The sequence below is a fragment of the Panthera leo genome, chromosome F2 (assembly GCF_018350215.1).
Source record: "Panthera leo isolate Ple1 chromosome F2, P.leo_Ple1_pat1.1, whole genome shotgun sequence".
NCBI classification, from domain to species: Eukaryota; Metazoa; Chordata; class Mammalia; order Carnivora; family Felidae; genus Panthera; species Panthera leo.
The window spans coordinates 4262822-4287116 of record NC_056695.1 but is presented as its reverse complement, the minus strand read 5'-3'; the positions used below and the strand labels follow the sequence as shown (position 1 = coordinate 4287116).

At 40.7% G+C, this 24295-nt stretch overlaps 1 protein-coding gene across 1 annotated transcript in view; it reads left to right on the top strand.

Moving 5' to 3' along the window:
- Nucleotides 1-23798, top strand: part of PXDNL (peroxidasin like) — a 423364-nt gene extending 399566 nt beyond the window's left edge. Inside the window, exons 20-23 of the mRNA XM_042923424.1 lie at nt 2787-2901; nt 7469-7598; nt 22578-22691; nt 23454-23798. Coding sequence (XP_042779358.1) covers nt 2787-2901; nt 7469-7598; nt 22578-22691; nt 23454-23576 — 482 coding nt within the window. The 3' untranslated portion in view covers nt 23577-23798. The remainder of the gene's footprint in view (nt 1-2786; nt 2902-7468; nt 7599-22577; nt 22692-23453) is intronic.
- The last annotated feature ends 497 nt before the right edge of the window (nt 23799-24295 follow it).

Here is a 24295-nt window from a genome sequence, read left to right as displayed (position 1 = left end):
AAGTTTCAAATAAATAATTGATGTCAAGCCTAAGAACAGAGTTCAAACAAGTGTATATACGTATTTATATCAGATATATAAGCAGAGGTGTAAAACCAAAGCATCTACCAAATTAACATACTGTTTAAATTCAGATGTTGTTTGCACAAGAGCCAAATATTCAGCAATCAAGGATGCTTTGCTTCTTCAGCTATATATAACTAGGGATAATACCAAAGTGAATTTTTTAAAAAAAGATGTCAGGACTCAAACAGCTGCCACATTAAAAGACCTGCATGGTCACTGCAGCCCTAGTGGGTTGCCCACCCAATCCTCCACTGATAGAAACTCTCAGTGCTCCTTCTCTGGTGAAACACGGGTGGGGGGAGTGCTTGTCTGTGTTTCTGTCCACATAACGTGCAGCGCTGTATGCCTGACATTACAAAGACCACTCTTTGCCTTTGGGTTTTATGTATATGACCTTTCATATTCTGTTGGTGCTTTAAAGTACATTCTGAAGTTCTGTCTCCCAAAAAACAAAAATGAAAGACGATAGATAATGTGAGTTGACCTGCAGTCCCTTTTCTTTATGGTTTTCCCTTTTTAATGAGAATTAGAAGGGGAGATACTTGCTTGACTGGAAATGCCATGTTTTTCCACTTGCAAACTCTTCAAAACTAAGAACCACACCTTATTCCTTTCAATTTTCCCTGCATTGCTTAGTGTAATACCTTCGTTTAGGAAGTTCTACCTAAATATTCATTGCCAACAATGATATATTGCTCTGAAAGAGAAAAACTAAGTTTTATTACATGAGTTAAACCTAATGTTTTTAGCTGGGTTCTTTTTGTTCTCATTCCTACTTCTTTGTTTCTCACCTAGATCTGCAAATATTTGTGGATTGCTGATTATTGATGAGGTGCTAGGTTGAGGCAGTGGTGTAAAAATAAGCATGTATAGATCTGTTAGTGTAATGCATAGATTTATGTATAATGTCTGAATACTGTAGTTTCAAAAGTAACATAAGAAACGGTTTCAGCAACATGCATTTCCCACCAGTTGATCAGCAAAGCTGCCCAGTTGAGGTAGTTGCCTAGTTGAGGTCATTGCTACAGTGACACCTCCCTTCTTGACTACTTCTGTGTCCCCAGGAATTCTGTAGTTTCATGTTCCTCCTTGATTGTCTGAAGTCTCCCACCTGTCCCGGGGCTCACCCCCGTTGAAGTGACTCAGACTTTGGAATAACCCATTTCTCTCCGCTTACTTACATTTACTGGTCTTTTAAAAAAGTTTTTAAACATTTGTGTGTTTTTTGAGAGACAGAGCATGGGTGGGGGAGGGGCAGAGACAGAGAATCTGAAGCCGGCTCCAGGCTTCGAGCTGTCAACACAGAGCCCGACGTGGGGCTAGAACCCACGAACTGAAGTCGTACACCCAACCGACTGAGCCACCAGGTGCCCCCACGTTTACTGTTTTTAAGTTGTATAAATAATGACTTTCTCATTGAAAACTGGGAAAAAACAAAGGAGGTAGAATAAGAAAAAAGAAATAACAAATGTAACCAGTGTTCTAGACACATCAGTGTTACCATTTTGACATGTTTTCATTTCAGTTTATTTTCTATATGTTTTAATATTGGTGAGTTCATACTGTATAATGAAGTCTTTTTTTTTTTCATTTTGTGTCAAATTTTACAGAATTTGCAGTTCATTATGTTGTTTGAAAAACTCAGCCTTCAGCTTTGCTCAGCAATTTATCATGGGCCACGTTCCTCTTGATTTTAATTTTCATATACTTAAGGTGAAGTTGTAAGTTGTCTTTACTCCCCCTTCCCTTAGAAATAACTGGATAACTGCCCAACACAAAAAGCTATAGGGTAAGTCCTTGTTCCCTTCCAATTTATGCTGCCCAGTGTAATCTTTTAGTTTCAACTGCATGGTGAAATGCTCTGGGATAGTTATCATGTTCCTCTTCCATCTAGTTCCACCAGTATTAAAAATTCCTTTATTTATTTGTTTGTTTGTTTATTTATTTATTTATTTATTTTGAGCTTTAGTAGTTTTGCTTTCTGGAAAAGTAGGTTCTTCTATCGTTGTTTTTTCTTCTTCTCAATATACCTAGTTTCCAATCCAGCTATTTTCAGATGAAATTTAAAGGGCATTTTTTGTTGTCGTTTCATATTTACATAACAATTTTCATACCGTTCTCCTATATTTTTTTAATTGTGGCAAAAAACACCATTACTTCTACACAGAACGTGAAATCTCCCGTGCTCACTAACCATTTTATGCGCACAGCCCAGTCGTGTTAACTCAGTGCACATTGTTGTGCAGTCAAGATCATTTAAAAAAAGCTCGTCTTGGGGCGCCTGGGTGGCTCGGTCGGTTAAGCGTCCAACTTCGGCTCAGGTCATGATCTCCCAGTCCGTGAGTTCGAGCCCCGCATCGGGCTCTGTGCCGACGGTTCAGAGCCTGGAGCCTGTTTCGGATTCTGTGTCTCCCTCTCTCTCTGACCCTCCCCCGTTCATGCTGTGTCTCTCTTTGTCTCAAAAATAAATAAATGTTAAAAAAAACTCGTCTTGACTTGGTAGGCAGGGTAGATAAAGTAACTTGAAGGGCTCGGAATTTCAAGCATTCTGTCTACCGCAGTTTTGTTCCTTTCCTCATTGTCAAGTCCTCCGGTGAGCCGTGTCCTCAGCCACACTGCACTGACTGAAGGGCCTTGCACCCCCCTCCTCAGCTCAAGTGCTAATCAGGACGGTGATGCCAATGTCACATGACGCTCATGTGGATGCTTTTCCCCCACAGGCTGTAGGAGCAGAGGACAGTTGAGAGCATTCGCACAAGAGTCTCGAAAGAAACGCTCTGCTCAGTACAGCTATCCTGACGAGCAAGATAAGGACTTACGTGATCTGAGTCGTGGGTATGTACAGAAGTATTTAATTTCTTTAGGCTGTTTACTAGAGATTTGCTTCAAATGTACAGTTTGAGGGGTTTTATAGGAACCACAGTCGACTCATTTACATGCAGGATAACTTACACGAAGATGGACAAATAAATAAATTTTGTGATAAATATGGGTCCCTTTTCGCTGTGAACATCATATCCAGGGCAGGCTTGGCAGTAAATGCTTCTCAACAAAGTACAGAACATTGCACATCGTGAGTGTTATTTTCAATTCCTTAAATCGCATTATGGATATTGCTGTGTTTTAAATTCTTTTTGAAAATAGGAAACTCAGCATATTGTTTGTAAAAAAAGCAATAATGTTTATCAAGTTAAGTTGAGTTGAGTTCATGTACAGTCGGTTGCAAGGAAGGTTTAATTTGTGACCAAGATGGGATATTTTTGAACTCTTGGGAAATCGGGAAATGTCTATCTTGTTACTTTGAAATTTGTTAGGACTTGTCTTGTGACACTTACATACGAGCTTCATCTATGGTTACTTCTTTGCAACGTTTCTCCTCACATTGTCTCAGAAGCTTCTGAACACGGAAACAGGATATATTCAAGTAGCTCCTTTTCACTGAGTAAATATCAGTAGATGCTTGTGTAATTAAATTACCCAAAACAACAAACAAACAGAACCTTTGTAATTCACAGCCCCCTAGGAGGGGTACGTTGTGACCACACACTAATAACTTTGTCCTTCATAGCAGCCTCCTAAGTATTCTAATTCAGCCAAATTCAAAGTACATCATTGAAGTTCCTGTCTTCAATTAAAGTGGGAATTTGTGAAGTAAGATTTACTTACTGTCTTGTAAGATTTGCCGTCTAGGAGGGGAGGCAGGGTCATCTGATGAGAGAGACGGGTAAAGGCTTCAGATTCTGGCACAGGTTCATGGCGTTTCCACTACATAATTCCAAGTCATGTAAAATTTCAGAATCTCCGCTTCCTCGACCGTAAAATGGGCGGTACTTTCTGGGATTGTTATGTTGGGAATACGTCTATGTGAAGCACCTAATGGTAATGTGGGATGTGGCGTTTTATAGGCATTCCATAAAAGCCAGGATAGCAAATGCTGTTCCAGTGCTCACTATATGCTGAACATTTTTTTAAATACTACGCAAATAGTAACTCATTGAACAAAAGCGCTCGTGCAGGTACTGATACGAAATCGAATTCGGATGCTGTGTGGTTCAGAACAAGGTGTAGTTAGTTCTTCTGGGCCTTTAGCCTAGGCAGAGGCAGTATCTTGCGAAAGCGACTAAGGTTTTGATGAAGGTTTAGGGCTTACCAGTGTGGAAGAACAGTGAGCGTAGTCATGGGAGCAAAGAAAAGTGAGGTGTGTGTTTGGAGAGTGGTAAGGCTGGAGTGTCTGAATGAGCAGGTGTGTTCAGTGCTTAGGGATGAAGAGCATTCCGGAAGAATGTTCTATAAAAGGAGATGGAGGCAGAGAAAGAAAGGGCTTTAATTCCAGGCTAAGGAAGGAAACCTATTCCATATGTTCCTGGGGCCCCTTCTTGCAAGATAATTAGACCGCTGACCAGGAGCTGGAGCCCCAGTGAGAACCATCTGTAAATAATCTAAGTGGCAGGAAACAGTCACTGGGCCCTTACGTAACTTAGCATTTCATTTGCTTTGTAATTCACTCTCCTCCGTGACATGTTTCACCAGAGAAAACTTGGAAATAGATGTTGGCCCACATATTTGCAGGCGGGTTTTCTTTTCTTACAAGATGTCAATGGGGATGTGGCTCTGACAGTCACGTCCACACGTATGTGGCAAGGACAGCACAGCCAGTACCTGCCTTCTGCCCCCTCCTCTCCCCACGGCCACATCCAGGTCCTTCGAAAAGATTCATTTCACTTGTTTGGAGGTGATAACTGAATGTATGATATTATCCACACTCTTAAGATGACGGTGACCTTGTCGAAGTTGCGCCCACATGCGGCCTTTTGTCACTCGGCTACAGGTTGGACGATTTCAGTTTCAGCCTCCTGCCAGTCTTCCCGTATTTTACCCTCACACACTTTGCAATTGGGAGTTATCGTTGACGTGACAATAAAAAGATAATAGCAGCTTTGTTTTGTCCTGTAGCGACGTACTTCAGTGACCCATTGTAGGTGGTTCTGTGCTGCTCGGGCACAAGACATTCGTATGACGGAAGGTGGGGGGGGCGTTCCAGGGGAAACCGGGCCGAGTTTGCTGACCGGCTCCTACAGGGCCAGAGCCCCTCGATCGCCGTGCACAGAGCACGCAGGCTATGACTCGTGCTTTTCTCGTGCTTTTCTCGTGCTTTTCACTCGTGCTTTTCTCCGCACATTCGTCTTTCTTGCATTTACCCTCCCTCACTTCAACACACTGTTCATGAGTTCGCATCACTTTAACTTGACAAATATTACTATTCTTTCATCACAAACTCCATGCTGAATTTCATGCTTCTAATAAGAATTGAAAATGTAGTGGGGCACTTGGGTGACTTAGTCGTGAAGCATCTGGCTCATGATTTCGGCTCAGGTCATGAGATCCAGCCCTGTGTCTGGCTCCAGGCTCAGACTCCCTCTCTCTCTGCCCCTCCCCCACTTGCTAGCTCGCTCTCTCTCTCTCTCTCATAAAATATTTAAAAACGGGAATTTAAAATACAACAACATCCATACTGTCCATGTTTTCTTTCATCCACCACCACCCACCAATAATCTCCCCAGCTAGTATCTTTGTTTGTTTTCTCTCCTTCCACATTGCCTGAAACAAATCTAATCAGGCCCCAAATGTGTGGTTAAGAAAGGACTTTTAAATTTTGTTTCTAAAAATCCTGATTTGCATCTAGCTGTGCAATTTAATAGCTGTATAATATGGACATGTTAACAACCTTCTAAGCTACAGTATTCTCATCTGAAAAACAAGGCTGTTTCAAGTATCTCTTAGCACCGCTGGGTGCCTTGATTGAGGTGATGATGTGGCCTCCGGGGCAGAACAATCAGAACTGCAGGGTCCCTGAAATGGGTAAAGAACTACAGTCTGCTTTATTTAGCCTCGGTGACTCACCCACACCCCCTACTCCAGGCAGAAGCCATTACTTTTTTCTCTGTCTTCCTCGTACAAATGTTGTATTTCCCGCTCGCTGGTCACCCAGTCTTTTCTGAGAGAATGTGAGCAGCCTCCTTGCTGGAAAGCACCCCTACATCTATGTAGTGTAATGCCGGTCACATGACCCCCCCCATCCTTGTTCCATTGTAAACACCATCCGATTGTGTAAAATCCGGTCTTGCCAATATCAGCTACTCCCCACGTTCCTGCATTCAACGCGTTAGATCTTGGTGATGCCTTTAGACAATCGTGCAGACTTCTTTGTGGTTAAATCCCTCTGGTTAGACGCTGATGATTTACAGGAGAGAGCACTATGAAGACAAAAATCTCAGCTAATTTTAATTCAAATTATCCATTGTCATTAATATCATCCATATCGACACTTGTGCCCTTGAATTGATTTGAACGCAGCATCATAGTAAAAGCTGGTGTATGGCCCCTATTGATTCGTGGCACCTCTAAGTCAGTGTCTTAAGGGACATAGAGTTGATCTAGTGACTGAGCGTAACTGGCAGTGGTAACTTCTGTTCTTTTCCAGTGCTACCTTTTTCTAACTTCTGTCCCTCTGATGAAGAGTCTGTAACATGTCCTTGGTTTAGGAATTGTTTTACAAGCTCATAGGACATGTCTGGCAAGCCATTTTCTTACTCAACAATAGAGGACATACATCAAGCAGAACAAAGGGGAACGGTTTTGAAAGTTAACGACGACTTCTTCACAAGGAACAACTTTTAACAAAATTTGGAAAAAAGAAAAAAGAAAACTTGGCATAGCATGTCAAGTAAATCAAATTTATATATAAATATTTTTAACAAGATAGCATAATCATAGATGGGTGGAACTTTCATTTCAGTTTTCTGAACTCGTTATTTACCTCTGTCTTTTGAGAACTTCAGTTGAGCTCCAGGAATTATCTTTTAAATTCAGCCCGAGAATTTTTATTTCCTTTTATTATCGACAATACTGAGCTATTTTGCATCTGGTTTAAGATTAGATTTTTGTCAGACTAGTATTCTTATCTTAATTTAGTTCTTGCCATGAATTTATAATAGAGCAAGGAACTTTCCCACCTGGGTGCTATATAATGTATAATATTTAATTTGTCACTGCTCTTTCACTGTGAAATGAAATGAACAATTTTTAGCAAAAGACATAATTTGAGATCTAAATAATACGTCAGATAGATAGGTAATACTTCATGGCATTCCCTTTATGTCCTAAGAAACATTCCTTATCATTTTAAGTAAACTGTGTGAAGCAGATGTGACACTCTGGATTGTCTCCTTAAGTGCCGTTTAATTTTCATTTCTAATTCCAGTCACATCTTTTTCTTTTTATGGTCACACAGAGCAGCAGTGACAATGCCATGTACATTCCAATGCCTGAGAAATACTTGTTGATTTTTTTTTATCATGCAACTTTTATTTTTCAGCGTTTTATTTGCTTCTTGTACTCACAGGCAACAAGATCACTTGTCCGTAGATGAAGGTGGTAGAAACGTGACGTTTCTGGCAAAAACAGAGTTTGCCCACGATTTCAGCAATTTTGCAGCAGAAATTCAGAAAACCATCAAAGCTCTCAGAGAACAGGTATGTTCCCACGCCCAAATAATACGCCCTTATTGTATAGATTGGAATAAATAGATTTAAACAAATCTGACCAATAACTCTGTAAGTATATAGCACAAAATCGGGATAATAAAACGGGGTTATTATATATGTGGAGAGCTTCCTTGTAATAGTTGAATTCAGGGAAGGAGGACTTGGGTAAAACCCACATCCTGTCTACTAAATGCCGATGTGTTCCGCACACGAGGGTTCCTGTGTCGGGGGCTCTGTTCCTGCTCAGTGCATCCCTAAATAGTTGTGTTTGATTCTCTCTTCATCTCTGTGGATGTAGATAATTTGTAACAGGCACAACGCATACTTTTCTTATAATTTTTTTTTTTTGAAATGGAGTCAAGCAAGCATCTTAGGGATTACTGCTTTGTCTGGCTTTCCTTTTCTGAAAAAGTGATTGTTGAAAATGAAATTTCCACATGCCTCCGCACTTTTGCTTATTTTCTCAGTTGTCCTGGCTCATGGTTTATTTCACTTTTCCTAAAACTTGGGAAGGAACCCATGAGAGATTTGGCTTGATTAGAAACGGCAATTCGATGGTTTTATTCAGACATGGAGTCTGATCTCTTTCAAGGCACGGTGCCATGCTGGCTGTTTCTTTGACTTCAGTGTTACTGGCTTCAGTATATGCTTTCCTTTGTACCGTCAGCGCCTTGAGGCAGAAAGCACTGCGGGGGGTGTGAGAAGAACCCAGGGTCTGCTGCCAGGAACTTCCAATTTTACGAGTTGTGTGACCTGGGCAATTTATGTAACCACTCAGAGCAAGTGTCCGGCCTCTGGACTTTCAGGAATGTAATGAGAATCATATGAGATTATATGGCAGGGGCACTTTGTGAACAGTAACCCTCTCAATGTATTACTGTTGCGTGTGAACATAAACATATCATCTCGCATAGAAATGGGCGATTACCTGCTTGCTGTGTGTGCCACCCCGAGGGGCTGGCCGCAGCCACGGTCCGCGTCAGTGCTCTACCTACCCATCAGTGCCCGTCCTTGTGACCAGAACGCCCACTTGTCCGGTCACGGGTCCAATCTGAGTCTGAACATAAATCTGAAAGATGTGAAGCATTGTTTCTAGAAGGTTATTCTTAAAGGTTCAGGTTATTCTATCTTGGCCTGATTGAGGTGACCTAGGACTCTGGGACATCATTGAGTCTGGGAACCTCTGTTTCATTTGCAGTGAGCTCACGTGTCATAGAAGAGATAAATTATAATGGCAGGGCAGAGTCCTTAGCACTGGGCTGCAGAAGGTGGACCCTGCTGATTTTAAACACTAGTCTATTTATTTATGTAGGAAATTCTTTTTTTCATAAACCTCTTTTATGGGATTTGCAGACACAGGTAGAATCCATAAGCAACATTTCAGTCCAATTTTATCTACATGTTGTTGGTGATAATTACACCTTTGATATGTTTTATAGTGATTAGAAGCCTCCCAGATACCCTAAGACTACAGTAGCTGGCCCTGCTACGTGTCCAATAACACTCTGCGGTCGCACGTTATCTCTAAATCTATCCAGAAAAAGTGTTTTCCCTGTTAATTTGCTCTGTCTCTTCCATTCCATTGTAAATTTCTTAATAGCTGGGACGATCTCACCGCTGGATTCTCTGTGCCTGACACCTTGGTTTGCGAGCATAATTCGTTATGGAAACGTGTTTGTGATCCAAAGCACTTGTATATCAAAGCGGATGTCCCCGTAAGAAGTAATAGAAACTCAGATGATTCATTCCACAACCAAAAAATATTCACATAAAAATGATTACAATACTGCAATAAGGCGCAAAATAATGAAGAAAATATAAAACGTAGAGAAAAATAACTTAACCTGCACTTACCTTTGAAACCTTCATGGCTGGTGTGAGGGAGACAAGAGAAAGGAGGGCTATTGCATGGGACGACTTTCACTATCACTAATGGGCCATTGTATACGCTCACACGAATGTTGACTACAGTACAGTATTAATCAACTCTTGTCATATACTGTACTTAATGTAACTGACAATCAGGCAGCAGAGGGAAGGGTCTGACTGAAGAGTCAGCCTGACCTAGAATGAAGCAGAGCATTCCTAAGCTTACTCTTGTACGGAAAATCAAAGGACTGTCCATAGGTCCTTTGAAGTGACAAAAAATATACTAATGCCAGTTGTGGGCACCTCCCAACGTTCTGAAAAATCACTGATTACTGACAAACACCGCGGCCTGAGATTGAACTTCCAAGCATGGGTGATGATCCCCCAAAATCCCGCAGTGAAAGAGAGAGAGAGAGAGCTGGCGAGCCAGCAAGAAGAACCATGGACGGGGCGCCTGGGTGGCGCAGTCGGTTAAGCATCCGACTTCAGCCAGGTCACGATCTCGCGGTCCGTGAGTTCGAGCCCCGCATCAGGCTCTGGGCTGATGGCTCAGAGCCTGGAGCCTGTTTCCGATTCTGTGTCTCCCTCTCTCTCTGCCCCTCCCCCGTTCATGCTCTGTCTCTCTCTGTCCCAAAAATAAATAAAAAACGTTGAAAAAAAAAAAAAAAAAAAAAAAAAGAAGAACCATGGGCTCGGTTGTGATCATGTGACATTCGGCATCACGTACTCCTCGTGTTGCAAGACATCGCTCGTTTATCGAGTTAAAATTTATTAGAAGTGTTTGCTCTTCTGGTGGAACACTCACAGAACAGGTTACTCGCCATCCAGGGTTTTCCTGTGCTTGTTGAAAAGCAGTCTTTTTGTTGTAATGCAAAGAGTGTCAGAGCTATCAGGAATACAAAGGGTGTGTTAGGACCAGACAAGGCTGGAAGAGGCAGTTAAAAGGTCCTGAGAGCTCTTCTAGAAGTCCGAGGTTTCCCTTCCGCAGATGGGAAGACGTTGCAGTGGTGCACAGAGCCGTGTGCGCACTGAATGACGCCTAACAAAATCTTCACAGGTAAAAAATGGGATAAAGAAACAACTGTGACGTAATACCAGCATTGGGAAATCAATGCAGATCGTGTAAAGGCGATTGAACAAGGAGAAGAGTTGAGAATGGAACACAGATAAATGGAACCCATTTCCTGGGTGGCTCTCAGGAGCGTCTACAGCTACACCTAGGACCAGAGCAGTAGGCACTCAGAGGTGGACAGGAAGAAGACAGGAGTGCTGAGGGCAAGCCGTATTTTCAGATAGGAGAAGCCCTTAGGATTTGCTACTAATCTGTCATTACTGTACAAAGACCTGCGTTTCAGCGTTGAAATGGTGAAAGTGAGCCTCTTAGCTAAAGACAGACATTTCTGACGATTCAGCGTGTGCAGCTTTGTGGCTTTTCTATTGCCCGTCAACATGGATGCAATATATCCTGTAAATAAATAAAAAACAAAACTCAAACGCTTTGATGTATGAAAAATGAGCGTCCAGATAAAGTCATGTGTATTTTTCTTGGTCAAATTAAAGACAATGAAGAAGTAGATTAAACAGGATATGGAAACAGTAGTCCATAGTGGTACTCATCATACAGGAGATTATTGTTGTTCTTGAGACCTGTCCCTTGTCTATGAGAAAAGATTCCAACCTTCATTATTAGCGAAGGGTTTCGACCTTTACTTTCTAACCCTAGGTGCATTATGTCTACGGGGCTGTGAGATAGTGTCAGTCTTGACAGTTTCCGTTGTTTGTCGTTTACATTTATTAGGTGACTTTGGAATGTCTAGAAAAGATATGCATTGATGTTGATCCCTTAACCATGATAGAATCAAAGTAATGAAAGTGGTCTGCAAATTCCATGGTATTCTAGCTGCATTGTAATCGGTGGATTATAGCGGATTATATTTGCCCTTTAAATATGATTCTGATCATTGCAGAGATAATTAGAGCCAAAGCTACACTCAGAACATTTAATTATTTCAGTTTTTGATAGTGCCTGATTTACTTGGCTGTGGAGGGTGTCTGGTCGGGGAGGTGGTTGTATATAATAAATAATGAGATGATATTTAAAAAAGTATACCTTTAATTAAAAGTAAACTCTGAGCGAGGTTTTCAAATTGGTGTCACAGTAAGTACTTTATAAAGAAGAGTTGAAACTTGGGGACAAAATCTCAGATCCCTGGTATCATGTTGAATGAATATAGAGTATAATAAGACATATATCAGACTCAAGCCATCAGATTTTTAAAAGGAAATCCAAGCCATCCAAATCAGGTCTTAAACCACTTATTTCAAGTTCTATTCAAGTTAAATAAGGTAGACAAGGTTGCATTTAATATTTAAAATTAATAAGAGAAGCATATACTATATTTTGGTATAAATGTCAAGACATAATAAAATTGAACCGTGGTCTTCATATGGTATATGCTTTTTCCACAACGCTTTAGTATAATGGGTATATTTTCTCATTTTCTAGGACCCTATCATACAGGTATTCATTATTTTATGGTTGAGCTTTATGTTGTTTATACCTCTGTCGTTGTGACATTATTAGCCAGAGCTAGAATTTACTTAAAACATTATAGGCTAGGAATTTATCTTGCAGATATAGCTTTTGCTTGTAGAAAAGAAAATGTCCTGTATATTTTGATGCAATTTCCAGGGCCACAAGGTGATAAAAAATGGAGTCTACCTGTTTTACTATATGGAACTAAATTTTCACAGAATTACATAATCATGACAGGCAACTTATTTTTTCTGTCACTTTTCAGAAATTGTATCGTACACAGTCAGATCTCAGACCTTATGACACAACTCAAAAAGTGCCTAATTTTGAGTATTGACGAATAGCACAGGGGAGATGCACAGATCTCACTGAACTATTTGCATGTGTTTACTTAAAATCATTTGGAATACCACATCAATTTTATGACATTTTAGAGGGAATTTTATTTTCTGATAGTTTCTGATAGTTTGTTATTTCTTGTTATGGTTTTCTCAATAGAAAGATGAAATTCTGAAATTAAATGTAAACTGTAAACTTATTTTATTACCCAAGGGGATGTATTGTATAAGTCAGGTCTCAGTGAAAATAACAGAAACTCCTCTAGTTGTTCCAAGAAATATTGGATTTTCATACAAGAAGTCAGAGGTTTTCACAACTGTTTGGAAAAGTGAGAGGAACAGAAGTCATAGAATCAGGTGCGGGAAGCTATTTGGTCCACAGGAGTTTACCTGGAAGCCACAGTGAATCTCAGCAATTTTGCAGAAGTCTCGAGGTCAGCCTGTGTACCTGTTAACAACAGTGCTCGAAAATAATACTGCTCTCCTTCCCAATCGTACGTGAGTGCCTCTCATGGGTAGGACTAACCCAGAACCATACATGGAAAGAGATTGGGGTATGGTTGTCTAGATTTCTCCTGAGATCTGTGGAAAGGTGCAGTTGATGATAAGTTAATGATAGGTAATCCATGGCCCATATTTAGGCAAGATCGTATATTTCGCTCTAACTTGGTAATTGGTTGGGTGGTGGGAAGGACGGAATGTGAAGCTAGAAAGACACCTTGTGGTCACAAAGACAAAATTCTTGGTCTGAATTAAAATTCGTTTAAACAAACAAACAGGTATGAAGAGAGATATACAGAGCAACAGATTGACCATTGTAATTTATTAAGCCAAAGTGAGTCTTTTCATGAGTTCAACGGGGGCAAAAATAATAATAATTTAGCCTGGAGAAGAAAAGCATAAATTATAACTGTTCCAGAAAACCCAGATCCATCACTTTATTGAACAAGTATATGAGGATGAGTGAAAGAAAGGAACCAAAGATACTCCAGAGGCTTCTATTGAATTAAGGGACAGGTAATGTTACCAACGTAACATTAACTAATGTAACAAACCATGGAAAGTGAAACAATGAAAGCTAAAGGAAGTTGTGACATACATAAGAAACAGAAAGATGTCGAGTATGGCTGGAGAGTAGGTAATCAAGAATAAGAAAAATGACATGAGGTGAGTCTGATGTTAAAAGTACTTCTGGTAAGATCCCCCGTGGAAGTAAGGAACATGTAATTGGACACGGAAGGATAGATGATCCTTGTTACAAATGGCAAAGAACTTAGGTAATTTATGTCTACTGTTTTGTGGAACTCTAACCTGTGAGCGATGACCTTGGATATCTAGCTGAGGAGATTTCTAAGCAAAGTATTGAAGGAATGTTCTGACTTAACCTTCCTGCTTATAGTAAAATGCAAAAGGAGAAAGAGAAATTGCAAAAGGAAATGTTAAACAAAAAGCAACTAGAACTTGAAGATTTAGAAAATTCTCAGCTTCTCCTAGGTACCTATCTGTGAGAAATGAAAACATAGATCCACATGTGAACTTGTATATGAGTATTCGGAGTAGTGTTATTCCAAAAGTGAAGATAACCCAAATATTTATCAACTGATCAAACAGAATGTGGTGCGATGCGATGGAATATTTACTTGGCTGTAGAAATGAATCGAGTACTGATACATGCGACAACACTGAGGAGCCTTTAAAAACATTATGCGGGGCGCCTGGGTGGCTCAGTCGGTTGAGCGTCCGACTTCAGCTCAGGTCACGATCTCGCGGTCCGTGAGTTCGAGCCCCGCGTCGGGCTCTGGGCTGATGGCTCAGAGCCTGGAGCCTGCTTCAGATTCTGTGTTTCCCTCTCTCTCTGCCCTCCCCCGTTCATGCTCTGTCTCTCTCTGTCTCAAAAATAAATAAAACATTAAAAAAAATAAAAAAAAAAACATTATGCTAAGTGAAACAGACCTGTCAGCAAATGTCACATACCACACGATACACCAGCTGTCCAAAGCTGTAAGGCTTGTAAACAAATCTATAGATTTGTAAACAGAACAAATCTATACAGATAGGAAGTAAAACCAGTGGCTCCGGGAGTGGAGAGGGAAATGGAGGTTGAATGCTGATGCATACAATGTTTCGTTTTGGTGTAATGCAGTGTTTTAAAATTCGATCCTGCTGATGATTGCACAATTTTGTGATTATACTAAAAAAACACCGAAGGAGAGAGGTTTTCTAAATTCCTTGGGGTTTTCAACATAGACGATCCTGTCATCTGTGAATGAAGGCAATTTTGTATCTTTCTTTCCATCTATATACCATTTATTTATTTTTTCCCATATATATATATATATATATATATATATATATATATATATTTAACCTTTATTCGTTTTTGAGAGACAGAGAGACAGAGCATGAGTGGAAGAGGGACAGAGAGAGAAGGAGACACAATCCGAAGGAGGCTCCAGGCTCTGAGCTGTCAGCACAGAGCCCGATGTGGGGCTCAAACCCACAAACCGTGAGATCATGACCTGAGCCGAAGTTGGACACTCAACCGACTTAGCCACCCAGGCGCCCCTATTTATTTTTTTATTATTTCATTACGACTAATGCCGTAAGATAGTAAATGTAAGATAAAGAAATATAAGATGATTTACTAGGACTTCTGGTAAAAGTTTGAATAGGACTGGTGAGAAATGAGTTCCCCGTCTTAGGTGAACAGCACCCCTGAATCTCATCATTGAATATGATGATTTTTGTAGCTTTCTAAAATCAACTTGTGAGAATTCCTCATTGTTACGAGTTACTGAGAGTTTTTATCGTGAGTAAGTGTTGGATTTTGTCGGGTCTTTTTTTGTTACTGGTATCATGAACATACGATTTGTTTTTTTTAGTCTGTTGATATCATAGATTCCACTAATTGGTTTTGGATATTAAAAGCCTTGTCTCCCAGGAATGAATCCCACGTGATTATGATATGTAAGTGTCGTTATACATTGTTGGATTAAATCTGCTGTGTTGTTGCAAATTTAACCACCCCCGTGCATGAGAGGTACTGGTTGGTAGCTTTCTGTTCTCCTGGTTCTTAATCTGGCTTTGGCTTTAAGTTTTCTATTGGCTTCTATGTTCTGGAAGGGGTTGTGAAGTATTGCTCTTATTTATTTCTCCTTTCAGTGTAAGTCACCAGGGATTCCATCTCGGCCTGGTGCTTTCTTTGTTGGGAGGTTTTTAAATTACTGATTTAATTTTTTAATAGATACAGGCTGTTCAGGACATGTATTTCTTGTGTGAGTTTTGACACTTTGTGTCTTTAAAGGAGCTGATCCATTCCGTCTGTTCCTTGAAATGTACGACTAAAAACCCTAAACATCACATTTAAACCAACAAAGGAAGACTCAGAATGGTGGAGGAAAGAAAGTTTTCTGGCTAGTGACCGTGGGCCCGTAATGTTTCCCGGGTTTCAGTGTTTTTGTTTTTTCCTCACGTAACCCAGTTTGGAGCTGAATAGTCTGGCAACTTCGAAACGACAATAGGTAGAAGGAAAGAAAGGCCCAACGAAACCTCACTCTCTCTAGGCAAAAGACCAGGACATGGGCAGCCTAGTGTTAGAGAAAACTTGCAGGCTATAACCACCCTACCCCAGCTAAACAAAACAGACAACTGTGAGTCCACCCACTGTCAGCAGGGCTCCTCGGTGAGGAGCCCAGACTCCTACCCACTCCAGCTGTATTGAGGCATCCTGACTCCCCCGGTGAGGCTACTGTCCTAGGAGGCCAAGCAGGAAACGGGGGCTTGCATCCCTTGTAGGTGGCTACCATCAAAAGCAGTGGAGACTGTGGACACTTCCGCTCTTACCCAGTAGCGGTGAGGCACCCCTCTCCTTCCCCACTGGGGTGGTGTCAGAGGAGGCCTCTTGGACAGTTAGGACCTTCCACTGCTTCCCACTGGTAATGAGATCTCTGTTTCCTTTCCCCACCTGGTGGTGTTCGTGGAGGCTGGGTGAGGAACAGTGAAAAAACGTACCTACCTTTCCCAGCTAGTGAGGTATAAGTGGAGGCCCAACGGAGAGCCAAGACTCTCAACTCCGTATAGTATTAACGAAGAGTACTCCCTTGGGCATCAGCAGAAACCAAGTGGGAAACGTAGACTTCTACTCGCACATTGAAGCAACGGTGTGGTTGCCCTCCTTCTCCTGCTAGAGCAGTTTCAGAGGAAAACACCTGCAGCAGAAGGTTTAAATAACAGCCAGAGTTCTCATACCATAACACTCAAGATGTCCATATTCAATAGAAAGTTATTCATCGTGCCAAGAACCAGGAAGATCTCAAATGGAATGAGAAAAAAAAAAAAAAAGACAGTGGAATCCAACGCTCAAGTGACAGAGATACTACAATGATATGAGAGGGATTTTAAAGCAGCCACCAGGAATTCAAAGAAAAGAACACAGGGAAGTGAAAAACAGAAACCACAAGTAGAAAACAAAACAAATACTAAATTGGTATATTTAAGCCCTAACAGAGCAATACTTTTATTAGATGTAAATATTCTAAATATCCCGATTGAAAGACAGATATTAACAAACTATTTAAAAAGCATAACCTGGGGCGCCTGGGTGGCTCAGTCGGTTAAGCATCCGACTTCGACTCAGGTCATGATCTCATGGTCCGTGTGTTCGAGCCCCGTATCGGGCTCTGTGCTGAGGCTCAGAGCCCAGAGCCTGCTTCGGATTCTATGTCTCCCTCTCTCTCTGACCCTCCCCCATTCATGCTCTGTCTCTCTCTGTCTCAAAAAAAAAATAATAAACGTTAAAAAAATTAAAAAAAAATAAAAATAAATAAAAAGCATAACCTAACTCTAAGCTGTCTATAAGAAACTAACTTCCAAGGTAACAATATAGGAAGGTTGAATGTAAAATGGTGGAAAATATATATTATGCAAACATGAATCAAAATAAAGCAGGAGTAGCTAAGTTAATTTTGGAGAAAACAGATCTCAGAGGAAAGATTACCAAGGACAGAAAGGGATATTCTATAATGATAAAAGAACCAACCGCAAAGAAGACAAGTCCTAAGCATACATGCACTAGTTAAGAGAACTGGAAAATATTTGAAATATATGGAGCAAAAACTAATAAAACTGAAAAGAGAAATAGACAAATCTGCTTAGTTCAAAACTTTAACACTCCTTTCTCAATGATACAGAGAACATCTAAGAGGAAAAGTCAGTAAGTTTCAGAAGAATGCAAAAATGTCTTCAAACAGTAGGATCATTTGTATAGCATACTCGCTCTAACATAACAGAACACTCCCTCTTTTCAAGTGCCCATCTCCAGGACCAAAACAGACTTTATTCTGGATTATAATAGAAACATTAATAAATTTTAAAGAATTCAGGTCATAGAGAGCTTGCCTTCTGAACACAGCACAGTAAAACTAGAAATAAGAGAAAAGCAACAGGACAGTGACCAAATATTTGGAAAGGAAGCAACACACTTTTGAAGAGTCTATGAATCAAAGAGGAAGTGTCAAGGGGAAATTAAAAAAATACAACGAACTGAATGAGAATGGAGCATAAATTAACATAAAGTAGCACAGAGAGGGAAATTTGTAGCCCCAAATACAGACAATAGAAAAGAGGAAGTGTCTCTCAAATCAATGTAAATTTTTATCTCAAGAACCTAGAAAAGTAACAACTAAATAAATTCAGTGCAAAAAGAAGGAAAATCTTCACACCTAAATTTGAAAACTTAGATCAAGTGGACTAATTCCTTGAAAAACACAAACTACCACAATTCACCCAATATGAAATAGATTACTTGAATAGCTTTATAGCTGCCAAAGAAATTGAATTATTAATTTAAAAAAACCTCTTCCCCAAATTCTTATGTGCAGATGGCTTCACTGGAGAAGTCTACCAATTTTTAAAGAAAAATTAACAGTAATTTTCCAGTAATAGCAGAGGAAGGAAAACTTTTCATTTTTTGAAAATAGTATTAATCTGATACCAAAAACTAGACAAAAGCAATATAAAGACAGAAACCACAGACCAATATTCCTCAGGAACATGGATGCAACAACTTTTAATAAAATATTGGCAAATAAAATATAGCAATACGTGAAAAGAATTATACAACATAATTAAGTGGAGTTTATTTGAGGAATACAAGACTGGCTTAATGCTCAAAATCAATCAGTGTAACCCACTGTAATGTAGTAGGCTAAATGGTGAATGATTGAATGCTTTCCTTCTAGAATTGCCAATACATAAGGATGCCCGTTGTCACCATTCTTATTAATCACAGTGATGGGAGTCCTTGCCAGTGTAATAAGGCAAGAAAAGGAAAAGGTCTACCAATTGGAAAGAAAGAAAGAAAACTATTTTAAGATGATTTTCTAAGAGGTCTTAGAAAATTTCAAGAAATCTACCAAACTATTCCAAGAATTAATAAGTAAGTCCACCAACGTCGCAGGACAGAATATACACAAGATAAACATACAAAAATAAATTGTATTTCGGTACACTAGCAATAAGCACATGGGAAAATAGGCAAAAGAAAGTTATGGTCCAGCATGTTTTTTGACTTCCCACCAAACAGCCTTTTATTCTCAAGACTTTATAATTAAGTCCAGAACAAAATTTCATCGTGCATTATATCTCTTACATTTATGGTACATAGTTCTCAGACTATTTCCCTTAAATAGTTTCTTTGTCATTTGAAAATACTTTATTCCCCTGAGCTCCAGGAATTTACAATGGATGTGTTGCTGTCATTTGTCTATTTTGCTTTTCTATAGTTTTCTCCTTGAGGATAGAAATTGTCACCTAAATATCTTTTTCATACCTTAGAATTGCCTCTCCTGTTTTTTTTTTTGTTTGTTTTGGACTTACTCAACATTACTAATGTTTTCATGTTCTCAGTATTTTTGGAAATAAAAGTATTGTTGTTTTTGTTTTTTGTCTTAGTCTTCTAGACCATAATCACTAACATCTCTAGAGATTTATATGATTTTCGTTCACCCATGATCCTGCTCAGGCAAAGACTAATTCAGTCCACATCTGGTCATTGTAAAACCCTATCATTCCTGCCTCCATCATAATTTTTAATTTATCCTACAATTGTCTTCATTCTCACTGCTTACATGAAGCCATAGATTTAGCCTTTTAGTTCATCAGTGTTTAGCTGGCATATACTGCATACTTAATAATCCTATTGGGTAATGAACAAATTAATGAACAATGGATGTCACTTCCCAAGTGTAGCCACTATAATAATAAATTACCCCCAAAGGCCCATCCTGCTGTCCTACTTCAACCCAAATGTGGTCAAATATTTTACATGATCAATTTTATTTATTTATTATTTATTTATTTATTTATTATTTTTACATCAAGACTTTTTGTTTCCTTCATGAATTCCAAGTTCATGAGTATTCTTGGCTCTTTAAAATGTAGTCCTAACCCATTTTTAAATCTAATTTCCAAATAACTTTTCTCACGTTTTATGTTTTTCTTTCCCCCCAGGTTAAAATCTCGCTGTTCACCCTCCCCTCTTATTAACTTCATTCACATATTTTCCCTCTAGCTGAAATGTACTGTCCCCTTGCCCACATGCTCATGTACATAAATACTCCCATAGCCAAATGCCATCTTTATTCAAGGCCTAGCACAAGTACCATTTAAATTGTAAATTCTTCCCTGATTACTCCCTTTTCTACCCCATTTCCCTAGAAATAATTGTTTTTCCTTGAAATCTCATGCCATTGTGTGTATGCTCTTATGACACACAACATATGGGCTTGTAGCATACTTATTTTTGCACAAATCCTCTCTCCCCTACTATACTGCAGACTCCTTAAGAAGAGAAACCCAGGAATATTTATCATTGTAGTCTTCCCTAGGACTAGGTGACATATAGCAGGTGCTCAATTACCACTTAAAAATAAATCATTGCTTTTACGTCTTCAGGACATCTAATTTGGTCTCTTGTTTGTATCCAAATTTTTCTTGGGCACAGCAGTTTCTGTCACATATAAGGAACAATGGTCAAGTCTTTGAAATTGTTTTATAATTTCCCACCAAATAACAGAGTTCAGAGAATCTGAAAGGAACGTTCACTAGAGGAGAAAAACATAATGATTCTTAGACACACACTAGAAAGGTCTTTTGAGAATATAGGATCTAGTGCTAATGATGCTCATATGAGTTTGCTAGCACAGAAGTCACAAACACCACAGGCTAGGTGGCTTTACGACAGAAATTTATTTCTCAGAGTTCTGGAGGCTGGAAGTCCCGGATTAAGGTGCTGACAGAATTGGTTTCTCTTGAGGTCTCTCTCCTTGGTTTTCCTCTTCACATGAACTTGTCATTGGGTGTCTGGACCCTAATCTACACTTCTCAGAAGGACACCAGTCACTGGGTGAGGCCCCATCTCCATGACCACATTTTAAGTTAATTACTTAAAATTTTTTTTTAAGTTTATTTATTTATTTTTAGAGAGAGAGAGAGAGAGCATGAGCGAGCCATGAGCTGGGGAGGGGCCGAGAGAGAAGGAGAGTGAGTCCCAAGCAGGCTCCACACCATCAGCACGGAGCCCGACATGGGGCTCAAACCTAGGAACCGTGAGATCATCACCTGAGTCAAAACCGAGAGGGGCACCTGGGTGGCTTGGTCGGTTAAGCGTCCGACTTCGGCTCAGGTCATGATCTCACAGTCCGTGAGTTCGAGCCCCGCGTCGGGCTCTGTGCTGACAGCTCAGAGCCTGGAGCCTGCTTCCGATTCTGTGTCTCCCTCTCTCTCTGACCCTCCCCCATTCATGCTCTGTCTCTCTCTGTCTCAAAAATAAATAAACGTTAAAAAATTTTTTAAAAAAAAACAAGAGGCGGGTGCTTAACCAACTGAGCCACCCAGGTGCCCCATGAAGTTAATTACTTCCTTAAGGACTTTGTCTCCAAATACAGTCACATTCTGAGGTATTGGGGGTTAGAGCTCCAGCATACGACTTTTGGGGGACGCTGTTCAGCCCATAGCAGTGCAGCCGCAACTTTCCTAAGTCATTCACTGCTCTTGGACTTAGCCTCTTCTTTTGGAAAACTATATTATTTTCATCCTTTCTAAAATTCCTCTTAATTAAGCATGTTTAATTTCTCTGTGGACCATTACTCTTTCGTAATGCGCTCTCTAGAATGTATCTTGGCGAATGTCACCATCATTTAGGGGCCTTGTGAAACCTGGCACTTCGCAGTCTTGCATTTTTCTCCCTTCCCTCCCCCCAGGCCCACCAGCGAGCTCCACCTGCCCGGTGGCGTTTCCCACTCTCACTTCTCCCTTTCTCAGCTGAGCCCATGTGGATCTCCTCTGCCCTCACTGGTCTGCCTTCATAATGTCCTTACAGTGATCACTGTAATTCTTCCCCCATTGTCTAGAGACTGTAATATCTAAATTAATTCATCAGACTCTTAAGGTCCTGATTTTATGGCTGCCTTGACTACCTCAGCACTCCCCCTGTGCCTTTTACCCTTCCACAGCAATGTATATTCCCGAGATACTGACCTGTTTGTGGTCCCCATGCTTTGGTCGGAGTTTTTCCCTTTTGTCTGAAACGCCTTTTCCCTGCTCGTTCTGAATGCTTTTGTCATATGTCCGCTTACAGCTCAAATGCTTTTCCCCACGTGAGGCCTCCCTTATTCCCTGAGGGAGAACCGAGAGAGGGTTGCCATCTGCTTTCCCTCTGATGTACGTACCCTCATTATCTAACTGTGACTTACTGACCCGCTGTTCTACCAAATCTTAAGCTCCTGGACACCCTGGATTGTTTTCTCTTTGAAATCTAATAAACATGTGTTCAAGGAATGCTGTTTATGATCACCTGAGTACAAGAAAATAAACTCTTGACTTGTTGAATTAAGATGCATGACTACCGAGAAGATTTCTCTCAAATATCTAATGTCACTCCTTTGATTCTAATCCTATTCTTTGTAACTTACCCGTGTCAGATATCAGATCCGTCTTCAATATTTTGCCACATCTAGGGAATTATTAGCTTCGACCCTAGATGACTGAGAGTCAGTAAGTTTGGGGTAAAAAAAAAAAGTTAAGAAAAATGATGTTGGCTTTGAAGTTTCTTTCGCCCTCTAGGTGTGTGCTCACACGATAGAGCATTTCATCACACCGTGTTAGTTATCTGCTTTGTTGCCACTGTTTCAATTCCCACTTCCTTTCCTTCGCCTCCTCTGTCAGATAAACAAGCTGGAGGCACGCCTCAGGCAGGCGGGATGCACGGATGATGAAGGGATTCAGAGGAGAGACCAGGAACACTGGATGAAAGACGACTGCATTCGCTGTGCGTGTAAGGTACGCGTTGCCAGAAGTTTCTCCATCTTCCTCCTCCTGTTTGACTCCTGCTGGCCTGCCACTTGAGACGTAGCTGAAGAATTCAAGAGAGGGACTGCGGTCTCTCTCGTGAGTAGATTTGAGGCCTGTTTTCAAGGCCAAGCTACTGATGTGAGTTCTCGAGGTTTCTGGTTATCGATGTAAATACGGCCGCTCCCTAAGGAGCACTTGTTGGACACCATGTGGGCTTTTCACATTTTCACTGATGATTGAGGGAGCTGATGCTCCGGGTGTTTAGTGGGCTTTTCCCAAGGTCACACGGGTAAACAGAGGCGGAAATGGGGCTTGAGTTCATCTCCTTGTTCTCCAGTCAGGCTCGCGATGGTGGCGTTGCCTGAAAGCACTTGGTTAAGTGTTAAAACGTGTCTCCTGGGATCCACCAGAAGGGAGCCGCTCAGTGTTTGTCGAGTTGAGTTTTTGAACAGAGCTGATGCCGATCCTCTCCCCACGATGAAAACCCACGAGCTTCCTCGTGTAGGTCACACCCCGTGCCCTACGGTTTGGGAGGTAGCATTTTATAAGCCAGAACTTCCAGCCTCGCCTTTCATGCTGCACGTTTAGAAATAAGGCATCAGGCAGGGTTACGTGTAAAAATGAGCTCATACAGTGGGTAAGTTTTCGTGACATTGAGAGAGCCAATCAGAGTGCGTATCAGCAGAAACTTTTAAAAAGGTCATGTCACTGTCAGAAACGTGGACATGAGCTTTGAATGTTGCCTTTCAGAGTGGCCAGGTCACCTGCGTGGTGGAGACTTGTCCCCTGGCTGCGTGCCCCCGTCTGGAGTCGGTGAAAGGAACCTGCTGTCCGGTTTGCGGAGACCCGGCCGATTCCCCGGAGAAACGCTAACCAGTGTCATCGCTCTTGAGCCCTGAGTGGGGGAATTTCTCAGGAAAAGACAGGCACGTCGGACTTCAGTACTTTTCACCCGGAGTCACACTCCAGGCGCAGAAGTCACTGACAACGTAGTTCATTTAACTCTCCAACACACTGGAGATCTTTTGTCTTTCCATCTTCTAATGTACCGTGAAGTAATGCAAAAATTCAAGTCTATAAAGTACATAGGAATTATTTTATTGTAAGAAGGATTTCGTATTGGAAGCTACCAGTTTTATTGGCCGTACATGGAAATGAAAAGAATATCATGCAGCCTTGTTTTGTTTTGGTTTTTGTTTTTTGTTTTTTTTAGATCTGAGGATTGTGGAAAAGCTCGCATGTCAAAATTCAGAGAGATTTTATGATCTCCAGGAATTTTGAGAGAATGCGTTTTGCACTCAAAGAAATCATCTGGAAAGATTTTTGCGATAGCTTCGGCACAACGCGTGATGCTGCTTTCCTCATCGCGCTCTGTCTTTTGCATCTAGAACCTAGATAATGGCCAGACTTTGCTGGAAACGCACTTCCGGTAACCGTCACTAGGCTCTAACTTGTAGAACATTAGGGGGAAGTCAGGGAAAGTATAATTTGGGGGAGCTTGCTATGTTGTACATTTGGCTGGGAAATACAAACACCGTGAAGGGAACGAGCCTTCAAAGGAGCACAATACCTGCCTTTCCCTTGTGCCATTC